Here is a 25719-nt window from a genome sequence, read left to right on the forward strand (position 1 = left end):
TGGATGTCCAAATGTGCAGACGTACAGCAACTACCTAAGCAGCCATGACCATGTTTGATGCAGAGTAATTAGGTTTCGGGTTTATCAATGGCACTCATCCCATCTTTCTGCGTCATGCTTTTGTGTTATTTCTTTTTCTCTCGTCAATCGCAGCATCAGTCCATTCATTAAGTATTTGCATGATACACGATTTGCTCTTCTAATGCTTTGATCCCATTGAAACTTTCACAATGGTTGCTGCGCCGTCTGGCGCCGCCGTACTGGTAAGTACCGCCTCCAGTTCCTGTTCCTCCACTCTCTTCCCACTCCCAAGTACCGAGATACTGATGGATTCAGACTGTCGTCTTTACACTCGTCGGAGTGGCAGCTGCCATCTTGGTCGCTCGAATCTACCTGCGCGTCGTCATACAGAAGCAGAAACTCATAGCCGCCGACTGGCTACGGATACTAGCATGGCTATCTGCTCTCGCCACGGCGTCCTTCGACATAGTATACGCAGTCGAGGGGTCGTTAAATCCCGAAAACAATTATACTCTGGTCAATTGGGACGTGTCACCAGAAAAGATGGAAAGGGTTCTTAGGGTAAGCATCGCCAGAATCATGCCAACACTGGGACCAGGTACTGACCAAGTCGACTCAGATTTCATGGGCCTCAATGATACCTTTCTTCACGACATTCTACCTATGCAAAGCATCCCTCATTGTTGTATACTTTCAATTATTCCCGCCCTTCATGAAGAAAAGACGAATGGCGCTTTGGGCAGTGTCTATTTACTGCGTGTGCGCATTCATCGCCTCGATGTGCCTTCAACTATTTCTCTGCTTCCCCGTAACAAGAAACTGGTATATCAATGCGCTCTCTCATCTTTACTTCGGTTTCTAACTTCTCTATAGGGAGATAAAGGAGCCCGAAAAGGCCTGCAGCGACTGGTCGCTTATCACGACCTTCCAAACTGCTTGGGCGCTACATTTTATTGGATCTCTTGTTTGTACGTATGCCCAGCTCTACTATCGCGGTCGATCCTAGCTCACGATTACGCAGTATTTGCTTTGCCATTCTTGATTCTTCACAAGCTCAACATGCGCCCTCAAGTGAAAGTCAGTGTTTATGCCATTTTCCTTCTTGGCTTCATCGACATAGCGTTTTCCTTGACTCGTTTCCTCACTATCCAACTCACTGTTGTCGGAGATTTCAGATCCATTACAGCAGTTGGTAAGTTACATTCGCTTCACATGAAAGAATACCTCTAATACACATCTAGAGCTATGGAGTTCGCTCGACGTTTACATCGGCCTAATAGTCGCCTTCCTACCTGCTCTTCGACCCTACCTTCGCCGAAAGGGTGCCAAATACAGTTACGCCGATTCAGGCCGGCCAACAGGAAACTCAACCCACCCTGCACGCAGGACAGTGGACCGAGGTTTCACAGAGATCGACGAGACACCATCCTTAGAAGGCGATCCAAGGCCCGGCCCGTGGACAGTTTCACATTCACCTGAGCTTGGCGCAACGGGATGGAGTGATAAGAAGAGTAATAGTAGCGATGTCGAGCTCGTAAGCCTTGACGTCACGGCAGCCAAGGATCGAGAACATGTGTAAACTATAATTTATTGGATGTAACGGTGATGAAGCATATAGATATGCTATATAGATATCCATTTGACAATGATATTTCTTTCAGTTTTTGCATTGGTCACATACCAACCAGGCTACTGAGCAACAGGCACTTTCACACACAATCATCGTCTTGAATACTGAGTCTCATCCTGTTACGCGCAGGGATTCTCGAGAGCATTTCACGAGGAGGGGCAAGTAGCAATTAGAGTTGAGGTATATGTCAGGGGAGCCGCCTTGCAATCCAGGAACTTATGACCCCTGTGGCTTGGACCCTTGATACAGTAACATTACTGGCCTTTAGAGTTTGGCTCATGACTCGCATCTCACGATCTTCCCGTCAGATGTTGGTTGTCGCTTACCCGCGGCTAGTCATTCATGATGTGCAGCTTCCCGACAAGGAACGGGATGATACGTCCGACGAAGCATGGAAACCCTAACTGTAGGAACTCGTGATATCCGTGCGTGTTTATGATGCCGGATACAAGTTTGTCGTCGTTTCTAATACCTGGACAATATCAGTTCTAAGATGGGGCCTTATACCAGGACTTCTTGCATATTGAGACCTAATTATGGAGAATTATCCTGCCAAGAGTCGGCAGTTCACATCCATTCCTTGACTTCGCACGGTATCGGCTTGTTTAAGCTTCACTGTGGGTATCGGAGCAATGATGGGATTCTCAAAATAGTAATTCAAGGAACCTCGGAAATCAATCGTCGATCATTACCTGGCCCAGGTCGCTGAAGAACTTGGCAACATCACCGTCCGGAAGATTAATGATCCGACACATCGCGACGACCATCACGTCAAGCTAGCAAAAACACCAAGGACGTCATCACCAACACAAAATGGAAGCTTCACTCCCTTATCATGAGCCTCCAATTACGGTTATTGCCATACTATCTGGCTTTCTACTTTTGTTGAATATCATCAACTATGGCCTGGACAAACTTGCTTACTGCGGACTGATTGGCCAAGTCGCGATAGGGATAGCTTGGGGTACGCCAGGGGCAAAATGGCTATCTCGTGAGGTTGAAGATGCGATCGTACAATTGGGTTATCTCGGTCTTATTCTATTGGTATTTGAAGGTACATATCAGCGATCCGGCCTTAAAAGCAAATACTGATTCCTTGCCAGGCGGTCTATCAACATCTTTCAGATCCCTAAAAGCCAACCTTGGCCTCTCATCTGCCGTTGCCACCACTGGAATTCTGATTCCAATCGGCCTTTCCTTCGCCGTCATGTCGATGCTCAACGCGACTCCACTGCAGGCGTTTGCAGCAGGCGCGGCACTCTGTTCTACCAGCCTTGGCACGACATTCACTATCCTTGGCACCAGCGGTCTTTCTGCAACTCGTCTTGGGGTTGTTTTGACGAGCGCTGCCATGATGGATGATGTCGTTGGTCTAATTATGGTTCAGGTCATCTCGAACCTTGGAGGTGGTTCTTTCGACGCTGTTACTGTTGTTAGACCCATTATGGTTTCTTTGGCTTTTGCGATTGTTATTCCCGTCATGTGCAGATTCGTTGTCGCGCCAGCTACGGTGCGCCTCAACTCCTACCGCGAGGCAAATCCGACCTCCAAGATATCGAAGCTTTTTGCTTCTAGGCAAACTGCATTTGTTATTCACACGGGGTTTCTGCTCGGTATTGTTGTCGGAGCGACCTTTGCTGGCACTTCGAGTCTCCTGGCCGCTTACATTGCCGGTGCTGCAATCAGTTGGTGGGACTCTGAAGTTCCGCACTTGCAACATCAGCATTCCAGTAACTCTGCATCCCGAAACTCCGAGCAAGTTGTAACAGCCGATGATCAGACTATGGAAGGGTCCCCCTCTACTCAAGCTTCGCCTAAAGTTATGGAAGGCGGTTCCGGTGCTGAGATCTTCCATGATTACTACGAGCCTGCATTGCAGCGACTTCTCAAGCCATTCTTCTTTGTAAGTCAAGTTCCTTTCATTCTACGCACAATAACTGACATCTTCTAGGCCTCTATTGGTTTCTCTGTTCCCATCACTAAGCTATTCACTGGCCCCATCGTCTGGCGGGGTGTGATCTATACCATCCTAATGATAATTGCAAAGCTCGCATGCGGCCTATGGTTGGTTTCTTTCACTAATCCCTTCCACATGCTCACGAAGCCTATTCGCAAACTTACGCCCCAACTCAAGAAGTCTTCAAAGACTCTTGTTCCTGGTGCTCAATGTGCGGATACCACACCCCGTGATGAGACGAGCGATTCTACTCAGCGGGTTGAAGATCGCGACGCTGTTCCTCTTGAGTCAATTGCCGACACGGACGCATCGCAAACCTCCCCTCAAGTACGCAATTCTACTCCCAAACCTGAGAAGGCGCTGTCTCTCTATCCGGCTTGTATTGTTGGCATCGGTATGGTAGCTAGAGGTGAGATCGGCTATTTGATTTCCGCACTTGCTGAGAGTAAGGGAATCTTCGGTCGTACAGAGGATGGTGAATCATCTGAGCTTTTTCTCATTGTCACCTGGGCGATTACTCTTTGTACGGTGATTGGGCCCATTTCTGTTGGACTCATCGTCAATCGGGTCAGGAAATTGGAGAGTGGGAGTCAAAAGGCCCAAGGTGAGAACAGGAGGAATGTTCTCGGGGCTTGGGGTGTCAGTTAGGTGTCTCACAATACGTCTCGTACAGTTGAAGGACTTCGCATTCTCAAATAAATCTCATATATCAAAGCAATATCGATTTTATAGCCTAGGTAGAAGCCATCAACCATGCAGTCAAATCATCTACATCTTTTTCAGTCTCCTCACTGCATCAGCTATAATGATACGCGAGCCGACTGCGATGGCCCAACACTCAGAATCTCTCGGCTTAACTCGGCCCATGGTGACGACCCTCTGACGCCGTTCACGGAAGTCTGATTCGAACTCTCTTTCATCTTATTCAGCGCCTGGAAACCACCCCTGATACTATCCGCTTCGTGTCCCTTGGCGCGAAGTACACTCGTTGCCACACGAGAACTATCTCCGTCATAACAAGTGAGAAGAATCCTTCTGTTATGTAGAAGACTCTGAAGCTCTGTGCCAGGAGTTTTGAAACTCTCTTCAAGGTTCTTCCATAGACCTTCTAGTAGCTTAGCATCCGAGAAAGGACTTGGTGTGCTGTCGGACACGAAAGGCATGTTGATAGCGCCAGGAAGATGGAAGTTGTCGAAGTCCTGTGGCTGTCGTAGGTCGATGATTGCTGTATCTTGTCTCGAGCGAAGAATACTGTGCAAATCGAGTGTGTTTACAGATGCACTTTGGGGATCAGCTAGGAGCATATCGAGCAAAGCCCCACGGTCAATATCGAAGAATGCATCGAGAGCGTCGGATGCTACGCGCTCCCACTTCTCGTCATATCGGTATAGGTCAACTTTCAAAAGATCCTAGACAAAATTAGCATTCGATAAAGCTGCTTTCTCATACAAAATACCTCATTCTTGATTGAAGGAAAGTAACTTTCTCCAAGCTTATCAAAATACTCGCTGATATACTGGTACGGCAGATCGCAGCAAAGAAACACACAGTTGATAGTTCCGTCTGGTCCAGCCAGATCCGAAAGACAGCCCTCAGCCTTGCGTTTCTCGATAAGCTGGAATAGTCCTGCCAAGTTGAATCCAGATGATGGTCCGCAAACAATGCCGTTACGGCAGAGGTCTAAGGACATGGAGAAGGAGTTGTGAGAATCGACTTCCTCAATATGGTCGACTGACTTCTTCCAAGGAAACTGGACGGGAGCCATGAGAGCGAAGGATCTTGGGCCGGGCACTCGATCTCCGGGTGCGGTACATACACTATGAGCCCGTTAGATGTGACGTCTGTGGTAAGACAACGAGACTCACCCCAGTCGATACACCGATGGCTTGGATTCTTTGAAGTACGTTCCAAGACCAGTCATAGTGCCTAGGCCGAGCATTCAGTGGCTGTACTAAATATGTGATTACCTGCTTAGCTCACCAGATGTTCCCATTCCTGCACATATCAAGTTGATTTCTGGAAGTTGTGCATGAATCTGTGGACCTGTCCACATGACATGGGCATTCCAGTTGAGATCATTCTCATATTGGTTCGGATTTATGATAGTCTCGTCCGATTCTTGGGCTAAGCGCTGGGCTGCTCTGATTCCACCGCGCTCATCGAGAGGTTCTGGTTGTGATGGGCCGCCAAAGAGAGTACTATAGTCCTATTAGCATCTAACAGTGTATGTGGGCCAGGCGTTATGGTCAACTGACATATCGATACCAAAGAATTGCATAAGCTGAAGTTTCGTTGCGCTGGTCTTGTTACTCAAGAATGCTCGCACATCGTCAACACCGTGGATGGCCCTCGAGATCAACGACATGGACAAAACAGTTGATCCAGAACTGTATTCCACGACTGTCTTTGTCTTTCCCGGAACAACACAATTGTTCAAAAGGTTCAACGCTATTTCTCTGTTAGACAAACTAAAGCTAGATAAGATAATCCTCATACCTGGCATAGCTTTGACATTATTCGCAGGATGCATAGTCATCATCTTGGCGTAGATACGTACTCCATCCTGACGATAAGGATTAAGTGAGTCTGGGATCTCGACTAGAGGAAGTGGTGGCGCCGATTCGGGATCGAAGTACTTCTTGACAGAGTCTTGTCCTTTGTACACGTTGAGGGGGTTGGGGTTGGCCATGTTGGAGTAAAGTTAAGCTATGGCTTGGAGGATGCGTAGGCTCAGACAGATCCAAAGATATTAGAGGCGTAAGCGGACCTCTATATAAGTTACTTGAGGCAAATTCTCTCTGCTTGCCAGCCTTCTTTCGAGAGTCTTTGGGTTGCAGTACAGTAGGCTTTGCTCCGGCTGCATATGGCCGTGGGATGTCGAACTGACCAACACATCGTTCTTCATTGAAACTCTGTATACCAATCAACCTCCTCGGTTACAATCCACAGTCGAGATTTTCACGGCACTAAGATCTTCGCCTTTGCGCAGAGAATGGGGAGGATGTTGTGGGTAGACCCGGGTCAAAGGCATTAAGGGTTACAGGGTTACAGCATGGTAGCTTGATGGGGTTTGGGTAAATTGAACCCATTGATCGGCTGGTCTTACCATTACTGTAGCAATCTTCCTTCCATTCAAGATTATTTGGCTAGCACAATGAGGTTATTACTGTCCACTTTCGCGGCGCATCTCAGGTCTGGAGTGGCGTAATTACCCATCAAGGTACCGTCATCGAAATGGATCAGATCAATGACTACCAAAAAATACGTAGTCTGGTTTATATGGATTCTCGTACTCAGTAGCTATCTGTTTACGCCCACTCTTGATGCGCATGATTTGCAGCTATGTGTGTCACTCCCACAGACTTAATCGCTTTAGCTTACTAGCCCTTGCAGAGGGGGACCTTGATAGTTTCTGTTCAACCGAATTGGCAGTGCAGATCTGCCAGGGACCTACCTAAATCTGGATCCAGTTCAATGGTTTCTAGAAGAACCTTGATGAGTCTTCAGCTCCATAATCTCTCACCTCTCAAGGTGCAGAGTACAATATCATACACATGGCAAACATGTAACAGATATAGGTTTGTATTCTTGTCCGGCCATTTATTTCACAGTTACATGCTAATAAACTGGTATTGGGACTAAGAAAAGGCCTTGGTGTGTCATTGAAGGATGTCTTGTCTCGTATTCCCGCCTGGAGGCACTAGGTGGCTGGTCTAAAGTCCTTTTGATAACTTAAATATTGATGCTTAAAACTTTATTATAACGTTAAGGATCGACAGACGTTGTCATTTTCCTTCCATTAAAACGTCTGGATCGTGATCTAGAATTCCGTCAAGTTTTCTGAAACGTAGTCCATAAAGGTAATTTTCTCTTTGCAGAGAACGGCAGTTGTCCGGAGTCAAAGCGGTATGCATAGGGAAATTTGAACTCGCCAAACAGGTTCTCATCATAATTGTCGATCCCTGAGGTATGTAATTCGAAAAGGAGAACTGCAACAACAACCTGTGTAGACGCAAAGGCCCTAGCATCAGTCAAGGTGTCCTTAGAACTCTGGGGCTAGGTTAAAAGAGTTCAACTGCAGACGGGTCGACCGTGCCCATTTACATAGTCCCAAAGGTGTACCTTGAAGCACAAGAAATAATGGCTGACAATCGTGCCGCAGACGCCAACGTGGTCATGAGCCGTGACCTTGGCTCGACAAATACCATCGTTGTTGATGGAGGGTCTGAGAATGGCAAGGCTCATCAGTTCAACGAGCAGACGAATTATGTACCCAAAAGAGCCATTATCACAGTATGTTATGAGCAGTCATCGAAGAAGTCCTAGAGCTGACATACTGGACAGATATTCCTAGCTTGTGCAAGCGTCGACTTGCTAGCATTGATGGACCAGACCATGCTGGCAACCAGTCTATACATCATTGGAAATGCCCTCGGCTCGACGGCTCAAGTCTCGTGGATAGCGAGCGGATATTTCATGTGAGTTTCCACTTGACGATACATGAATGCAACCTAACAGACTGCAGAACCTCGACTGTCGGGCAACTCATGTATGGAAGACTGTCAGATATTTGGTCTCGCAAGATAATTCTCCTCATGGGTCTTGCCATCTTCTTCATCGGATCGCTTGCCTCTTCTCTTGCACAGTCTGTACTTCAACTAACTATCTTTCGTGCTTTTACTGGTATCGGAGGAGGTGGACTCATGACTGTTGCGCAGCTAATAGTGAGTGATGTGGTTCCGTTGAGAGAACGGGGCAAGTACCAGGGCATTTTGGTGAGTCCCTTCGAGTTCATGGTTGAAGGTCAATGGCTGACGAGGTTTGCTACCAGGGCGCTGTGGTTGCTATCGCCAATGGCATAGGACCTGTCATAGGAGGCGCACTCTCTTCGAGTTCCGAAGATTCATGGCGGTGGATCTTTAGAATGCAGCTTCCTTTGACGCTTCTGACGACTTTTTGTGTTCTCTTCTTCATGCCATTAAAAAAAGTGGAAGGAGACTGGAAGTTGTAAGTGGCCCGGTGAATGTGATGAAACCCGGCTGACAAGGGAGCAGGAAACTCAAAGCCGTGGACTTCCTCGGCATATTCCTCGCCCTAGCTGGTATGACTGTGGTCATTCTGGGATTAACTTGGGGAGGAAAGGACTATGCCTGGAACTCTACTCAGGTCATTACAACCTTGGTTGTAGGTACAGCAGTCTCCGTTGCCTTTATGTTCTGGCAGTGGAAGGGTCCCAAATACCCTCTGATACCGTGTGAGAACCTTCGTCCCCATTGCGGTCTGTTATCTGACAGACATTAGTGCACATATTCAAGTCGAAGATCGTCAACGGCGCATGTCTAACCATGGCCATCAATGGCTGGAACTTCGTCATGCAAGTCTACTACATACCCTCATTCTACCAACTAGTCTACGGCTACGCAGCCACCAAAGCTGGAGCAATGCTCTTGCCAATCACGCTTCTCCAAACCGCCAGCAGTACCCTCTCAGGCCTCATAGTACATTGGGTAGGCCGCTACCGGGAGTGCATCCTCTTCGGCTGGCTTTGCTGGGCTGTTGGTCTTGGCCTGATGTCAACTCTGGATGAGAGTACTGGCGTAGGCAAGCAGATCGGATACTCGGTACTCATTGGTGTCGGGGTAGGAAATACGTTGCAACCGTAAGTAGCAAGGCTTCGTGATGTTTGAATGAGATCAAGAGGAGTTGACAGGGTGATAGTGCGCTCATTGCTACGCAAGCTGGTGTTGAGAGACGTGATATGGCAGTTGTCACGTCATTTCGCAAGTAAGTAACTGGTAAGCATATCTGAGAGCAAATGTTAACGAGAGTGGACAGTTTTGTAAGGAACCTGGGAGCGACATTGGGCCTTGCGGTATGCGGCACAGTTTTGTACGTTGGAATGACCTCTTGTGACGTTCGTCGACTAATTAATTCAGGAATAACGTCCTGGCCAGTTCACTATCATCTCTAAATCTCAGAGACCATGAGTCCAAGACCCTACTAGGCAATCCTCAAACCTTTCTCGACACAGTCTCACCAGAAGAAGCAGCAAGGATTCGCTCAGTTCTCATCCCAGCTTACAGACAAGCCTTCCGCATAATCTTCCTTATCGGCGCGGGCGTAGCCAGTCTCGCATTCATTTTGGCATATTTTCTTATGCCGCAGGTCAATCTTACTCGACCAGATGACTCAAAACTGAAAGAAGAAGGTCGCAGAGCGTACGAGGAAAAGAAGACAAAAGACATTAGTTAGGGGGATAAAAAGGGTATGACGCTAGATATGCGTGCTTTTTGGTGTTGAAGACAGGGAATTGTGGACTTTTGGGACACCCTGAATGTCTTACTTCAAGGATTAGAATCGGTCAGTGAGCGCTAGCAATGGCACATCAGATATCTTCTCCAATTTATATGAACATAGTGACGCGATTCTGGGTTGCTTTGTAGTAGTAAGGCGACATGTTGAAGTGGTTCCAAGACACCAGATCCATGCCATCAAGCGACAGTTGTTCTCAACACCCAATACCAAGGCTATATCGGACACTCTCCATCTATCCAAGAGATATAAATGGCTAAAACGTAATTGAACAAGGCTTAGCCTAACAAGTACCGCCGTGACAGCCGCGGCCCGTATTCTAATGGGTGTGCTGGGGACGAACTATTACTGGAGGATCTACTCCGACGGCAGCTATCTACAGTAGATGCTCGGCCGGCAGTTTCACATATGGTTTAGACTCCATAACATTCTTTAAGTCCTTCCGTCATTATGGCATGGACCCGTGTAACGGGTTGTAGGTACGGCTACTATGACGATCGACGAATTATACGACAGCCAATCATGGTCACCGGAGAGCATGCCGAAGACTGAGCTGAGTCGGGTTAGCTGGTTTTGGTAGACTTGAAGGACAGGGGCCTGGTTCTCACATGTGTCGCCGGTGTAGAAGGGTCTGGTAGGCCCATGGACCTCGTTGACCAAACTCCCTTGCTTTCCCTCGCTTTGGGGCTTCTCAAGACCTCTTTCCATATACAATTTCTCAAGCCTTATAATACCATCTAGGGTGTCGATTGTCGTCTCATTCTTATCACCCTCGCTTGACAATCTTAGAAATAATGTCTAGTTCAGACTCAAGTCGCAACCGACCACTTCTCCCTGCCCCTGCAACCCAACGCCCGACTCCTCCTCCTCGTCGTCGAAACATTCTTCCTCGTCAGCCCCGAGTCGGCGTCTCAATAGCCTGCGAGTCTTGTCGGAAACGAAAGATCAGAGTACGAAACCTATACTTGTCAACAACGTGCTATATCTGACTGTCAGTGCAGTGTAACGGGAGTAGACCACGATGCACAAGCTGTGTCCATAACGATGTAGCCTGTACCTACGCTCTACCTGTGAAACACCATGAGCTACAACAGCGTGTGAGGCATCTAGAAAAAGAACAAAAGGCCAATAAGAGGATCGTCGAGCTACTACAGTCGAGGAGCGAAGAAGAAGCGAACCTTATCCTCCGTCTTCTTCGTGAGGGTGTTAGCGTCCACGGTATATTACGCCAGGTTGAACATGGGGATATGCTGTGCGACTTGTCACATACGACTGACGCCAATTGTTCTTGATGTCAGGAACTCTTCTTGTATGCAGTCGCGTACATCCCCACCCTCAGGGCATCAGAAGAATTGGCCCCGGACAGCGTAAGAGACGAAATACTTTGGTCGTCTCATGCAAGCTTAGACTGGTAATTAGGCTACTTTAATTCTGTAGCCTAAGCCTTAGAGGATAATTCTTCTACCACTAACCTACCCAGCCAACCATGTTATAGGTGGTTCCGACTACCTCATCAAGTGCTTACGAAATCTTCCTTTGAGTGGTCGATCTCATCACACCACCTCGAGATGCAACATCCTCATATGCCAATCTAACCATCCAAATCACTATGCCTCGCTACATACCAACAAGCATATCTTCCACCCATAATAGAACCCTTAGCATCTTGCGGGATGCTGAAGAGGGCAATTATGGAGTGTTGGCAGCAATATGGTTGGTCATTAAATGAAGCTATATACATGCCCGCTAACAATCGATACCAGTTACAACATTGAACATCTGACAGCTATGGTCAGGGCAGCGGAGTCCAAGCGCTCGCCTCTCATCTTACTACTCTTCCCCTCTACTTTGAAGCAGCTCCCCACGTTGGCATGGGCAGCATCGGCAGCCATCAAGTCTGCCACCGTCCCACTAGCCCTTCACCTGGATCACGCACAAGACATTTCCCAGATCGAACAAGTGGCTTGCACACTCCCTTTTAACTCTATCATGGTCGATATGAGTCATCATGAGCATAATGAGAACCTCGCTAAGACTAAAGACCTCGCCGAACGGTGCCACGATAATGGACAGTTGTTGAGGCAGATCTGTTGCCTACCTGGTCATAACTCTATTTATCATCAAGACCACAACGGGCACGAGATCAAACTGGGTATGCCGTCCGGTATACAACGATCATATACCACAGGCAATGCCCAAGACATTCTTCGGTAATATGTAGTGCATCTCAGTGTTATTGCAATCTAGCAGTAATCTTCTGCAGGATGCTGATCGCACCTTCTTAGAATCCTCGTTCCTGTCTCGTGCCTGCTCAACCTTGAGATATATCTTGAGCGCATTTATGAAACCTACTCCAACGCATCAAACATTTTCTTCTATATAAAGGCAGGAACATACCTCATAGAGACTGTTCACTAATGCATCCTTCGATTCGTTGACGGCCAAAGAAACACGTCTTTTACGACCCCAACTTCAAATCCCACGCTCGTCAATACGAAAAGAAACTCATTACCAAGTTTAACCATCCTATTTCTGAATGACTAGTACTAACCTTTGTGACAGTTGGTAATAGAAGAAATATCCTCCAAGATTTAGGCTACAGAAATAAAGTAGCCTAAATAATAGTCCAAGTTAGCACAAGGTGACCAAGTTATTTCGTCTCTTATGTTTTCAACGGTCAATTCTTCTAACACCCTGCAGCTTAACACCACGACTCTTGTCGAATATTCAAAATGGATCGAAACGTCACTCCGAAACTGTCATTGACGAGACTACCACGAGACATTCTCCTTTGCATTGTCGATGCTATACTCGAGAAGAATTATGACCACCCCGTGAAGTGGTCGTGGGACCCCGATGAAGAGCCCGAGCCTAGATTCAACCCTCTGCAGACATTCCGGGATGCACTCAGCCTTGCTGCGACATGCAAAACCCTCTATACCGACCTTACTGGTGGAATCTATCGCAAGGACGTGGAACATAACGGATTCGCTGCGTTATTGAGGTCAGCAATTACTGGGAATGTAGCTGGCATCGTGCGATCTCTTAATGCCGGCGCCGATATCCATATAGGCGACGCTACCCAGGGTCTCGTCGTCTGTAAAAGCACTCGAGAACGCTCTGCAACCGGCCGAGTCAAGAAGATCCCGAATCGTACATGGCATCCTTGGGACATGAGCGACCAAGTCACTGCTCTTCATTGGGCCGCCTAACATGGCCATAGTGACGTTGTGGCTCTGCTGCTGGAGCGTGGCGCCGACATCGACCGCCGCGTCCGTCTCGATTCTCGGTCACAACTCGAGATAATATATTTCAACGATCCAGAACAGGCGGCTTACTTGTACCCTGCGGGCTTCTGCTGCGATCTCGTGAGGCGCAACATCTCCTCAGGCGGAGCATTTCTGCAGAGTGTCAACAAAGCTGTCGCAATATGGACCTTGGAACACGGAGCAAGTCCCCTCTACTTCGCCATCAAAGGGGGGGATTTGGGTACGTCGAGATTACTGATCGAGAAGGGTGCAAGCCTTGATACCCACCTAGGCACTCGTGTCCATGCTCTACATCAAGCCGTGGCGAATTGTGATGTCAATCTTGTCGAGTTCCTGTTGAGTATCAACCAAGTTGCCAACAGAATCAACACCATACAGGATGGCCGCCGCGGATCAGCTCTTCACTGCCTCAACTATGACGTTGAGGAGGTCCGGCATGCGAATTGCCAAATCATAAAGTTACTTGTGTCGCATGGCTGTCGATTAGATATTTTAAACAACTACAACAATATGCCCGTCGACGAGGCAGCGAATGACCTATGCCGTACAGCGGTTGCAGAGTTGATCCGACATGGCTCTCATCTCCCTCGCTTCCTTACCTCGTATGGTCGCGTTCCAGAGGAAATATCGGTAGCCATTGGTGAAGTCCTAGCTAGAGGTCTCACCATCCCTAAACGTAACTGGAACACAATGATCAGCAGCGAGATTCGAGGAGGATGGTGGATGTATCCCCATTTCTATAAATTTGTTCATCGGACAAACTCCATTCCCGTACCTTTGAGTGGCTTTACACTCTTCCAATGGATACTTTACTGGGAGGCAAGACCTTTCGCGTACACAGTCTTGCCAGGCCAAGAATCGATGTTACAGGCTTTAGCGATCACTTGAAAGGGGTCGTGGGGCTTTTACCTAAGGGTATCATAGAAGTTAGGATATCTAACCCAAGCTTAGTGCCTAAGCAAGTATAAATTATTTTGTCAATAGACTTCTGTGTCCTGATCATTTTATGGACCGCCTGATACTGTCCCATGCTCGCGAGTAATGCCATCCGAGTGTTTCGACGACTATAGTCTTACATTTCCGAAATTCTGCAACAACGTCCGGTATGGTGTAGTGGCTAACATTTCGCGCTCTCACAACCTGAGAGATCAGTACCGCGGAGCCCAGGGTTCGATTCCCTGTACCGGAGTTTCGTTTTGCTGTACAAGCACGTCCTTGCCTCTCTTTTTGCCAAGCAATGCCTCCAACTCGAGGTTCACAAATGCGGGTAGGCCCTGCCTTATTTTATCTACTCAAGACATCTGGAATCAATGGCAAAACGGATAGCTTGCACATATGTAAGCTCTTCAACTGTGTCCGGCGTGTAATTCGGATCCGGAAGTGGGGCCAACAAGTTACTCGGGGCGGAGGAATCGAGGAGATTTGAGAAAAGTGACGACGGTAGAAGGACCGTAGAATTGGAGAACCTCTCTCTTATCGATAAAGATTTCACCATTATTCGGCAATTATGCTGTCAGTAGCGGGATGACATCAACGACCCTGGGATCATTCAGAGTGCTGACTCTGACTGTAACGTATAGTTGCCAGAAATGGCTATTTCAGATCATCGCAATAGAATGTCATATCACAAGATAGAGTCTACAACGTTGGTTCATGTCTCCATGGAGCATTCGGAGACGGGTTGATTACAAAGATTGCTGTAACAATCGCGCAATTGAGTTACCTTGGCTGGCCTTGGTCCAATTGTGGATGTGGGTTTAGCTCCTCCACCCTCCAGAACTTCGGATTAGAAATCTAAATCGGGCACCTTATGAATAATCGATCCAGTCCATTTCATTCCCCCAGACAAGTGCAGTAACCCCCTCACTCACTATAACTTGCATATGCATATTGCCTTAGTAAAGGTCAAGATCTTCTATCCATTCTTATAAAGCTCTCACCATTCCCCCTTCGAAACTCACTTCACTCACTCACCACTTACTACATTAATGACAACGCGCATTGCCCAGCTAGGCAAACAATTCTTCACCATGGCTCAAAAGATCAAGACTGACATCACCCTCTACACCACCAACACCCCCAATGGCATCAAGCCTTCCATTCTGCTCGAGGAGCTCAACCTCGACTACAAGGTAAATTACCTGTCTCACAGCCACACAATCAATCTAACAAGCTCAGGTCCACGCTATCAAGATGACCGAGAATGAGCAAAAGGAAGAATGGTTCCTCAAGATCAACCCCAACGGTCGCATTCCTGCTCTCACTGATACCCTCGATGGCAAACAGATCCGTGTCTTTGAGAGCGGTGCTATGCTTCAGTACCTAGTTGATCGCTATGACAAGGACCACAAGCTTTCTTTCCCCTATGGCTCTGCTGAGCATTGGGAGATGACTAGCTGGCTGATGTGGCAGATGGGTGGCCTCGGTCCTATGCAGGGACAGGCAAACCACTTCAAGCGTATGCATTCTTGTCTCTTTTCACGCATCAAATACTGACGGTGTTCAGGCTACGCTCCTGAGAAGATTGAGTACGGCATCAACCGCTACACCAACGAGACCCGTCGTCTGTACCGCACTCTCGACACTCATCTCGCCGAGCAACCCTCCGGCTACATCGTCGGCGGTAAGGTGACCATTGCCGATATTTCAATCTGGGGTTGGGTCGCCAGTGCCAGTAAGTCTCTTCTCTTCTCTCATCACATTCCGCATACTAACACATCCCGACAGAGTGGGCTGGTGTCGACCTCTCCGAGTTCCCCAGCCTGGAGAAGTGGCTCTACAAGCTGCTTGAGCGTCCTGGCTTCGAGGCCGGTCGCCATGTTCCTACCCCTCACGGCGCCTTTGAGATGAACAAGCTGTCTGAGGAAGAACTTGAGGAGAAGGCTTCTGGAGCCAAGAAGTGGGTGCAGGCTGGTATGAAGGATGATGCCAAGAAATGAATTAACGAGAACATGAAAGTCGAATAATTACTAAAACAATAATACATGCAATCTTCTTAACTCATCGATGACCCATATACCGAATGTGACCATCGCCGACTCATTACTTCTTGACAACAGCCAGCTGGCTTCGCACAGGCACATTCTCCTCTCTTCCAACCTCGGGGAAACCCTCAACCTTGACTCCCTTTCGGAAGATAACACAATGCGTCGAGCCTCCGAAGTGGAACATACCTGTCTCCTGTCCCTTCTTGACATGGTCACCCTCCTTAACCGTAATCTCACACGTGCTCACTTCATCCATACCGATACCAACAAACGCCAGCAGTCCAATGGCCGGCTCATCAGCTTCGATAATGATGATAGCTCTCGTAGCCAACGAACTCAAGTATCCCTGGCTTTGCGACAATCCAGCTGCCGAAATCTCCGTCGAGCCAGGCTCTCCCACACCCTCGAAGAGAGGCTCACTAAAGTACGTACCGTCCTGTACGAAAGCACGCACGATCTTTCCAGAAACGGGAGTGTGCCAACGGTGGTAGGACAGAGCGGAGAGGAAGGCCTGGTAGATGGTGCCGCCAGCAAACTTCTCGGCGAGAGGGTCGTGAGCGAGCATATCGAGGATAGAGTAGGGCTGACCCTTTGCGAAGAACCGGTCTCGGAGCTTAACGTCGTGCTCGATGTTGTACACGCGCGATTCACAGCAGTTGGCGATGACGAGATCGTCATCGGGTGATGCAACCGGACGAGCACTGTCGCGGATCTTACGAGTGAAGAAGTCTAACCAGTTAGTGGGTGAAAGAGCTGTGTCGGCAAAGTGATATCTTACCGTCCCATGACTTGAAGCCATAGTATTGAGCTGAAGCATCACACTCAAACATGTCCTCGAACTTCATATCCGAACCCAGAGGCTTGTTGGCAACTTCGACGAGGTCGTGAAGACCTGTCGGGCCAAACCAGCCCTGCTTGTGATCTCCCAGGACCTTTGCCGAGTCAGGCGTCTGTCCAGAGTCAGTGCAATTCTTCAGCCTTCATGCATACATAACATACCTGAAGATACTTGCCCCATTCATTGAGGACCTTCTTCAGCATTCGGTTCACATCAGGATCCAAGAAAGCCGCATAACCACTACACTCGTCAGTCTCACCCACACACTTCTCATCTCAGTGAAAACTCACCTGGGCGTTCCCATAGGGTAATCAAAGATGGCACAAAGCGGCACACCGACCATGCCCACACTCTCCGCCGCATCCGTCCACTCAGGAGCCGTACTAAAGATATGGTTCAGCGCCTGCAGCATGTGCTTGTAGTCGCGCAGCTGCGGCGTCCCCGTAGGATCATTCTGGTAGGGATGCTTCTGGGGGATCTCTTCAAACATCTGGATGAAGTACATGTACACGCGGGGTGTCTTCTCGATGAATTCCTTGAATTCTTGAAGGACGGGGATGAGCTCTTTGGGGTTCTCGTCAGCGTGTTTTGTCACCCGGCGCATGTACTCTCTGTGCACGCGGTGGTCGGCGGGAAGCCATGCACCAGGTCTGAAAGCATTGAGTTAGCTATGGTAAGATGGGATAGGAAGTGAAGCTCACTTGTTGATGCGGTGCTTGGCGGGGATTTGGTGGTGGTCTCCGTGTTGATGAACCATGTTTGCTGCTGTTGTGTCTTCGCTGAATATGTTCTTGACTGCGTATGATACTGAAGAGCAAGTTGAGATCAGTTCAGCTTCAATTGCCAAGCCAGAGGTTCTATATAAGACTCCTCTTCTCCATAGACTACCCCATCTTCAATCTCACTTAGTTAGTGCTACGTCAGCTAAATCTCGATGATGTAAACCCTCCTTCAGACTTACATGCAGCTGAAGCTCCCAAAAACTCCACCCCCGGGCATTACCGTACTAACCCCTCTCCGGAGTACCCGTTTATAAAGTGCCGTTATCCGTATTCAATCAATTCCCTGATAATTTCTTGTCAAGAATGCAAGGCGCATTGCTTTGTCGATTGTTGTGCCGATCTCCCGAACTACCAAAGCCAATTGGAAAATCACGGTGACGTTGCTGGCGTTTCTTCCAAGTATGGGCTTCTCCAAAAGATCTTGGTCTATTTTGGGGTTCAAACTTCATGATCATTACAGTTCATAGTACCTTGGAATATGCCGTTCTAGATCTTGGTATTACTCAACATTTCAGTTCTAGAATGTTTGTCAATTGACGTCCTGTTATGGTTTCGAGCCATCGAGATTGACATTGGATATCTGCAGATCACCACTCCCGATGTCAAGCCGGTCAATCCTGCTTACACAGACACCCTTGATGCTTTACAACACAATTGTAAGAATAACATAATCACTATGCAGAAGGACACTTCATAGTATTTAATCTTTTTTAATCATCCTCTTCAACTCTCAATCTCCAAAATCCCCCCAGTAATAAGATGCATCTTGGTGAGTAGAACTAACCCATATGCCAGCATCTTCAGACTTTTATTTCACTCAAAGTCTGTAGAATTGCACCATCAAAAAACCACCTTCTATCAATCCGCCCCATTTGTACTCCTTCTCCATGGGCAAGAATATAGCAAGAAATACCGTTTCAACGACAAAACGGTTATCAGTTACCAAAAGACAAAGCAGGAAGCTCGAACGCCTGAAATTAAATACATGTAATGAAGGACTCCAGGAAAGACATGTGTGCCCTTGCTTCACCAGAGACTCGGGCAGCTCACCGAATGAGCCCGTCACGTCGGTGAATCCATGAACTTTCCTCTATCGGATGTGTCGTTGTGACAAGGTCGCTATCTTTTGTTCGGAAGGGGCGGAACGAATCGCTGAAATAAGTAGAACAAAGGGAATGAAATTTGCGTCGCTAACCAGATGGCAGACTGGTTTGGTATGATATGGTGTAACACAGTGGCTGAATGTAAACAATTCGAAAAAGAAATTCGTTACGTCGTAAGGTGTTCTCAGGCACGTGCGGTAAGGAGTGTGTTCTCGGTATCGTGGTTCGATCGACAATTTGGTGTATGTATGAGTGGCTTACATGACCACGCAGCATCCGCAGCCTCCCTTGCTATCGTCGTCCGCAGGTTGTTGGCGTTGAGGACGCTGAGGTTCTTGCACAGGAGGCTCAGTAGACTGCTCCTCTTTCGGTTGCTCTGGAGCCGGTGCGTTGGGCGAAGTAGGTGCGTTGGGAGAAAGAGGTGTCCTTGGGCTCGGGAGAGGACTGGTAAGAGGCTTATCCGAGATCTTGGGCATTGTGGAGTAACCTCCAGCACGAAGTGTTGGGCTCCTGACAGGCTCCAGCTTGAGCGGCCATTCACCCTCTGGTCCGTTTCCTTCTTCTTTCCGCTCGTTCTCCTCTTCAGATCTATCCGCTTGGTCGCGATGTTCTTTGCCCAAAGCGTTGTCGTTGAGCGGCCGGAAGTCCTTATCGTAGACATCGCCGAATTTACCCTCCTTCTCCCACTTCTCTTGCTGTAGGCGGCGCGCCACCGTGGGCAAGAGTTGTTGGTCAGGGGGCAGTCGTGGATCAGGTTTATAAGAATTAATCATCCATGGAGGGTCACCTTCGGGAGCCTTAGTCGCCGCAGACAACTCGCCAGATCGAGTTGAAGGTCGTGTAGTAGAGATGCTATTTCCAATAGAACCAGATCTCGTCTTTGGCCTGGTGGTTCCGGTCGTGCCTGTCTTCGAAGGACCAGATGTTTTGCGTGGGCCGTTCGCGTTCTTCTTGGGCGAGGGATTATCGGTAGCCGCTCGCTTTGGTGCGGGCAAGCTACTGTTGAAGTTGCTGTTGATCGACATGGCATCGGATCCCTTCATCATATGTGCGCTTCCAGGTCGAGCCTTTTCATTTGTCAAAGTCCGTTCATCTTCGGGGCTCGAGCTCGTCTTTCTCGTAGCAATGGATGCTCGCTCAAAACGATCAATACTGATGGGCACTGGACTAACCTTGGCAACCGGAATGCGAGAGCCTCCTTTATGGTTGTTTGGATGAAAGTAAGCATTGCTTTCTTCCTCAGCAATCTCTTCTGGAGTTCTCAAATCCCAGGCTTCGCCTGTAGTCTCGGGACTTCGCGCATCGACAGCAGATGAGTTCTTGCGAGATCTGGTCTCAGATGCGTCTGTGCCCCGACGTATAGCACTTCGGCTTCGGTCTCGGTCACTTCGTCGTTGCTTACTCTGGTTACGAGGTCTCGGGATATAAATACCGGCAGCTTGAAGCTCTTCGTTTTCTATCCTTGCCAATTTGTCGCGGTGAATCCATTTGGAACCCTCCTCGATAGGCGGTTGATCGATAGGCACAGCATTGCGACTGTATTCGTCTTCGGCCTCATCAGGGCCATATGTTTGTTCCCAGGAGCCGCCATTCAAGGCTGGGCTTGTCTTGGATTCAGTGATATGACGAGCTCCGGCTCCGTCAACGGAGTTGTGAAGTTTTGCACTCGAAAGATTGTCGTGGGAATTTACTTTGCGACCTACTCGGTCCATTCCAGAGTGGTAGGAGTTGGAGTTGCCATTTTGGGTAGAGAAATGGTTCCTCTGAGAGAAGTCGTGACTGGTCACAGCATTCATATCGTTATCAAAATCCTAACCAATCGTCAGCAACTAGCCCCTGCAACCTCAATAGCTGTAGACAGCATCCTAAGATGCAGAGCTTCATACCTCCTTCTGGGACAAGTTGTATCCCCATGAATCTCTATGCCCATGACTGCTACGCGGCGGGGTTATATTCTCGGTCGAGGTCGGGGCTGGAGCCATTGTCGCCTTGTCGATGGCGCCCGCGACCTCCTAGGAATGACTTGGCGGCGCGCAAGGCGGTAAAAGAAAGGTATGTGTTTCGATGTTTTTTAAGACGGAAAGAGAGCGATATCGTGATTAAAGCCGGCAGATTTCGGAGTAGTAGCCGTTAGATAAAGTAAAGGTAGTGTTTGTAGGACACAATCGGTAGTGCGAAGGTTGATCGAGGCGGCTAACGAGGGGATCCGGCAAGTTAAGGGGTGGAGAGAGATCGTATGAAGAAGTGATAACTTTTAATGGAGTAGAGTAAAGAAACTATCGACGGCCAGCGATACGTTGAAAGATATCGTCGTCACTAAGATATCATTCTTTGGTAAATCGAGGCGCGTCGGGCTCCGAGAGAGCTGTGCAGAGAGAAGAGAAGGTAGGACAGAAGATGAGGCGAGAGAGAATTGCCATGAGGGGGCTGGTCTGCGGCAAAGTTAACACTGTGTTGGTGTGCAAATAAATGGCACCTGAACGGCGCTGCCACTAGGTACATCCACTGCACGGCCCCTCACCCGGGCGGGCTAGATCCCCTGGAAAGCCCCCTGTACGGACTCAGCGAGCTCTAAGTGGACACGGACGGAAATACAGTAGAGAAGAGGCAGGGATTGTCAAAGGAACAGTCAAAGTGGCTTGAGATGGGATATGAAATTTGTGATGATGGAGAGACATTCTTTACTAGGCAGGTTTAGAGCTTTGTCGCTTGATTTGCACCTGACAAAGATAGGATCCATACTGCAGATAGTGATAGCTCTACGCATCAGCGGTGTGGTTGATGGATTGGATGGATCTGATCGGGTATCTCGTGGCTAAAGCATTCAACCAATGGCTGGAAGAAGCCAAACTAGAATCCATGATTGCGCCACGCTTCATGTACAATGACCAAAGGCCGCAAGCCGGAATATTGATTGAAGGCCAGTTGATTGAAAGACCCTAACTCCCAAGGCGGTCCCCCTTAGCTGCCGGCGCCGTTTGTTTCATTCTAATTGCTCAATGGGCAGCAACAAAAAGAATGGGATGGATCATGCTGTCGACGCACAGATAACTGCAAGCCAGCGAGTGGAAGGGGAATATTCATGGTTTCCCCTGATGAGAATAAGCCGCGCCGGGGTCAGAAAGCCACTGGGCAGGGGGGAAGAGCAACGGGCCAATTTGATGAAGGAACCCGACAGTGGACGTCCACGTCTTTACCTGAAATTTCGTTGCTTTTTTTCGTAAGTCGTTTTGTCAGTCAGTGTTCATTTTCTTTTCTTGGTTTGAAGCAAGGTATACCCCATACGGAATTATTCTGGCAACGTCAGCGCTTCATGCGCTAGAGAGACAAAAAGTGATAGATGTCAAGTCCTTTGATCAATGCTTTGTTTGTCTTTTTTTTTTAATCGCTAACTGACCTGCTATAGGCAGAAAAACGGCGTGCTTTAACTCAAATGGATGATACCGAGATTAGATTCCCTCCAAGATGGTTGGACCGTTGCGCTGGGAATGGACTGTCAATCAGCTGGCCCCTGTGTTGAGCGACAGGGGACATATTATAATTCATCATCGCCTTGGTTTATGCAACGCTGTTGAATTGCACGTCAACAGGGGTCAACTAAACGAGGAATCACATATTTAGTTATATGGGAAAGGGGGCCCAAACAGACAGACACACTCTTTTTGACAGCAAACTTGCATGAGGCTTTCTTTAATGAAGTCATTCACAGACCAAGAAACAAGCAAAAGCGGGAAGAAACTTGGCCGCCTCAGAGCGTGAAGAGGTTGCCATTTAGGGTCTTTCTAGCGTTCAAATTAGCGGCGCACTGTCTGTGCACTGTATTGTGTCCGTGAAACGGTCCCACAGATTCCAACGGCACTTGTTTCTCCAGCATCTCGGTTCACTCTTGCAACCTCCGTCATGCTTAAATTACGTAGCATTCTTATCCGAGTATTCCTTGATCTTTGAATTCTCTGTTACATTTGGGTGTTCTGTTGATGATAAAGTCATCTTCTAGAATCATCAGATGAACCTTTGGTGGTCCCTCAGCAGCATATCATCGATAGGCTTGATCCACCATATCTCATATCTGCAGCCTGCACATCACCCTCGCATTTCGGGTTTAAGCGAGAGCCTCATAAGGACGAGAATCAAGTAAAAGACGCCCTCGAAACGTGCTTCAACGGTTACTCCCGTCTGGCAGATACCCCCGAGAGTCTCCCTTGCAGAGGAAAAAGAAACCACCTCGGCCACTTGACATAAGCTTGATTTCCGTATTCTGAAAAGAAGAGCAATTGTCTTAGACAACTCCACTGAAGATCAACGCTAGTGATTACACTTTCGGTTCCTCGAATTTGCTCCAAAGTCAACCGTTTCCTTGGGTTCGCCCGTTGAATAATTGGCTTTGCTTTTGACGACATTATGACAACATCAATGAGGAGAAGGACTAGAATAGTCTGTATCTCGGACACTCACAACTGCCAAGTTAAACTGCCCAAGGGCGATGTCCTCATTCACGCAGGAGATTTGAGCAATCAAGGGAGCCATGCTGAGGTCTGTAGTTCTGACTCACAAATGTTCTTGACGGCCACATACGAGATGGAGGCTGATACATCTTCAGCTTTCCAAAACAGTCGCTTGGTTAGAGAAGCAGGACTTTGAGGCCAAAATTGTCATCGCTGGTATGGCTCTTCAAGACTTCATGACTGTCGAGAAGTGTCTAACTTGCCTTTCAAACTCCAGGCAACCATGATATCACTCTAGATCGGGAGTTCTACGCCGAGCATGGTCTTTACTTTCACAACAAGAGCCCCCAGTCTGATGACGAGTGTCTACGACTGTTCACTTCTTCGCCTTCGATAACGTATCTCGCCCACGGCTCAGCCAACGTCCGCCTCACATCGCCTTCGGGGCCGCGTACGCACTTCAAGGTCTTTGGGTCACCATACTCTCCGCGACACGGGCTGTGGGCATTCTATTATGACGCTCCTCAGAATCCTGGCAACTGGTCAGACCTGACGTCGCTCTGGGAGTCCATACCACTTGATACAGATATCGTCGTGACACACACGCCTCCGAGAATGCATTGCGATGAGACAGATGAGCGACGAGCTACTGGCTGTGAAGCTCTAAGGCAAGCGCTTTGGCGAGTGAGGCCACAACTCGCAGTCTGTGGCCATATTCATGACGGAAGAGGTGCTCAGCGAGTGATGTGGGATCTAAGTTGTCGGAATGTTGCCTATCAAGAGAAGAGTGTCGTGCGCTGGGAGGACCCTGGAGAAGGTAACAACAAAATCTGTCTGGTAGATCTGACAGGAAAGAAGGCGCCGTCACTCGACAACGATGGCTCTCATCCAGGCCGTTATGGAACAAGTACAGGAGACTCTGACGTAACCGGCATCAATCGCCCCAAGGAGTCAGCAATGAGTTCATATGCATTCGGATCTAACCCTACAGATAGTCATGCTTCTCATGGAACCATCGGATTAGGGGGTGATCCCGCTTCGCCACGGAGCGATCAGGTAGCTCTGTTTGGGAGAATGGGTCGAAGAGAAACATTTGTTGTTAATGCGGCGATCATGAAGAGTCGATATCCACATGTCGGAGGAAAGCAATTCAACAAGCCCATCGTAGTCGACCTTGATCTCCCTGTTTGGGAGCAGGACGGCCATATCGATGGCCATTGATTCGCTCGTGCTTACCCTAGACTCAGGCTCGAGTTGATGCCCAACGAACCACCATTGGGAGAGAAGATGGCCTCAAAGAAACTTCAAGCGATAGCTTCTGATGGAGCTTACAGTTGGCCATAGGCTATTGATATGTTTGCTACGCTGTGACGCACCTTCTGCATTGTGCTGGATTGGGATGTAAATATGGTGGTATTTTACGTCGTGCACCAACGCTGGCAGATGCATGTCATGGTCGAGTCCAAAAGATGAACTACAATTCTAGTGCAGGAACGTGGTGCCAATGGCTGCTCGAGTACTTTTAAAGTAGATAGGTTAGCCAGTAATTGAGCTTCATCAATATCTTGGTGTACTTGACGCTTGCATGATGTCTCCAAGATGTAGTTGTAGGTATCCATCCCAGTCTTGGACTGTAGACTACCCTGGAGCAAGATGTGAGCAAAGTTGGGTTTCACGACTTTCAAAACTCCAACTCCTCGAGTGATAAAGGAAGTAATCGGTTCAATGCTGCCAAACGTTCACCGTAATTACAACACCACATACAATGCATCTCTGGCTCTACTATGAACTCATAGCCCCTCCCATTGAGACGCCAAGAGGACAAAGGAAATGCCTCCTTGGCACATGAAACAAGGGAATCCCGTTGATGGACATCCACGTGCCTATCGCATGAAGATCGAACAAACCTTCTCCTTGTTCATCGTCGTCCCGAGTTACAGAATCTTTACCCAGCCCAATACAAATAAATAACCACAACGAGGGATTTGCTTCATACCTGCGGGGAGGGCTCCGCAGCAAGAGGGGGAAACCCAGCGATTGAACCAGTACAGTCTCGTCTCCTCACCGCCAGTCTTTGTCGTGATACCCTCAGCCCAATAGCGCGGTGCTTAGTCCCCCTGTATTTTTTCCTGTTCTATCTTGGGAATGGCGAAGCAAAGCACAAAACTCGTCCCCCTTTTCTGCGTATTTTAATACAAGGCTAGATCAGGTACGGCAGTTCCTCCATGAAACCAACGCGACCTACCTTACGGATACTGTAATACGATATTACGCTTCGCTTCGCTTCACAAAATACGACCCCGCGTTTAGCGACAATGCATACATAGGAGAAAAGGGAAAAAGCAAAAGACAAACGCTCACGGGGATCTTCCCAG

At 48.3% G+C, this 25719-nt stretch overlaps 9 protein-coding genes across 9 annotated transcripts; 6 read left to right on the forward strand and 3 right to left on the reverse strand.

Annotated features, from left to right (window-relative positions):
- Nucleotides 1-230: 230 nt before the first annotated feature.
- Nucleotides 231-1600, forward strand: FIESC28_08884 (uncharacterized protein; the record flags this gene model as incomplete). Its single annotated transcript, XM_031163021.1, has 4 exons — nt 231-263; nt 337-843; nt 895-1213; nt 1263-1600. The coding sequence occupies 4 exons, from the start codon at nt 231-233 to the stop codon at nt 1598-1600; spliced, it is 1197 nt and encodes a 398-aa protein (XP_031012914.1).
- Nucleotides 1601-2464: 864 nt separating this feature from the next.
- Nucleotides 2465-4256, forward strand: FIESC28_08885 (uncharacterized protein; the record flags this gene model as incomplete). Its single annotated transcript, XM_031163022.1, has 3 exons — nt 2465-2705; nt 2755-3554; nt 3603-4256. The coding sequence occupies 3 exons, from the start codon at nt 2465-2467 to the stop codon at nt 4254-4256; spliced, it is 1695 nt and encodes a 564-aa protein (XP_031012915.1).
- A 152-nt stretch (nt 4257-4408) lies between these two features.
- Nucleotides 4409-6297, reverse strand: FIESC28_08886 (uncharacterized protein; the record flags this gene model as incomplete). Its single annotated transcript, XM_031163023.1, has 6 exons — nt 4409-5017; nt 5065-5425; nt 5474-5534; nt 5589-5806; nt 5864-6056; nt 6105-6297. 6 exons carry the CDS (start codon nt 6295-6297, stop codon nt 4409-4411), a joined length of 1635 nt encoding a protein of 544 aa, XP_031012916.1.
- A 1451-nt stretch (nt 6298-7748) lies between these two features.
- Nucleotides 7749-9860, forward strand: FIESC28_08887 (uncharacterized protein; the record flags this gene model as incomplete). The annotated part of the gene is made up of 9 exons (XM_031163024.1): nt 7749-7901; nt 7953-8086; nt 8134-8383; nt 8440-8615; nt 8663-8862; nt 8910-9267; nt 9327-9392; nt 9444-9497; nt 9545-9860. 9 exons carry the CDS (start codon nt 7749-7751, stop codon nt 9858-9860), a joined length of 1707 nt encoding a protein of 568 aa, XP_031012917.1.
- Nucleotides 9861-12652: 2792 nt separating this feature from the next.
- Nucleotides 12653-14077, forward strand: FIESC28_08888 (uncharacterized protein; the record flags this gene model as incomplete). Its single annotated transcript, XM_031163025.1, has 2 exons — nt 12653-12924; nt 13144-14077. 2 exons carry the CDS (start codon nt 12653-12655, stop codon nt 14075-14077), a joined length of 1206 nt encoding a protein of 401 aa, XP_031012918.1.
- Nucleotides 14078-15219: 1142 nt separating this feature from the next.
- FIESC28_08889 (uncharacterized protein) lies at nt 15220-16128 on the forward strand (the record flags this gene model as incomplete). The annotated part of the gene is made up of 4 exons (XM_031163026.1): nt 15220-15321; nt 15368-15647; nt 15696-15863; nt 15917-16128. 4 exons carry the CDS (start codon nt 15220-15222, stop codon nt 16126-16128), a joined length of 762 nt encoding a protein of 253 aa, XP_031012919.1.
- A 103-nt stretch (nt 16129-16231) lies between these two features.
- On the reverse strand, nt 16232-17771 carry FIESC28_08890 (uncharacterized protein; the record flags this gene model as incomplete). The annotated part of the gene is made up of 5 exons (XM_031163027.1): nt 16232-16905; nt 16955-17126; nt 17176-17254; nt 17305-17664; nt 17716-17771. The coding sequence occupies 5 exons, from the start codon at nt 17769-17771 to the stop codon at nt 16232-16234; spliced, it is 1341 nt and encodes a 446-aa protein (XP_031012920.1).
- A 1385-nt stretch (nt 17772-19156) lies between these two features.
- On the reverse strand, nt 19157-20695 carry FIESC28_08891 (uncharacterized protein; the record flags this gene model as incomplete). Its single annotated transcript, XM_031163028.1, has 1 exon — nt 19157-20695. One exon carries the CDS (start codon nt 20693-20695, stop codon nt 19157-19159), a length of 1539 nt encoding a protein of 512 aa, XP_031012921.1.
- Nucleotides 20696-23300: 2605 nt separating this feature from the next.
- Nucleotides 23301-24565, forward strand: FIESC28_08892 (uncharacterized protein; the record flags this gene model as incomplete). The annotated part of the gene is made up of 3 exons (XM_031163029.1): nt 23301-23432; nt 23500-23560; nt 23622-24565. 3 exons carry the CDS (start codon nt 23301-23303, stop codon nt 24563-24565), a joined length of 1137 nt encoding a protein of 378 aa, XP_031012922.1.
- Nucleotides 24566-25719: the final 1154 nt, after the last annotated feature.

Source organism: Fusarium coffeatum (genome assembly GCF_003316985.1).
Source record: "Fusarium coffeatum strain FIESC_28 chromosome Unknown BRIP53273_contig_216, whole genome shotgun sequence".
Lineage (NCBI taxonomy): Eukaryota > Fungi > Ascomycota > Sordariomycetes > Hypocreales > Nectriaceae > Fusarium > Fusarium coffeatum.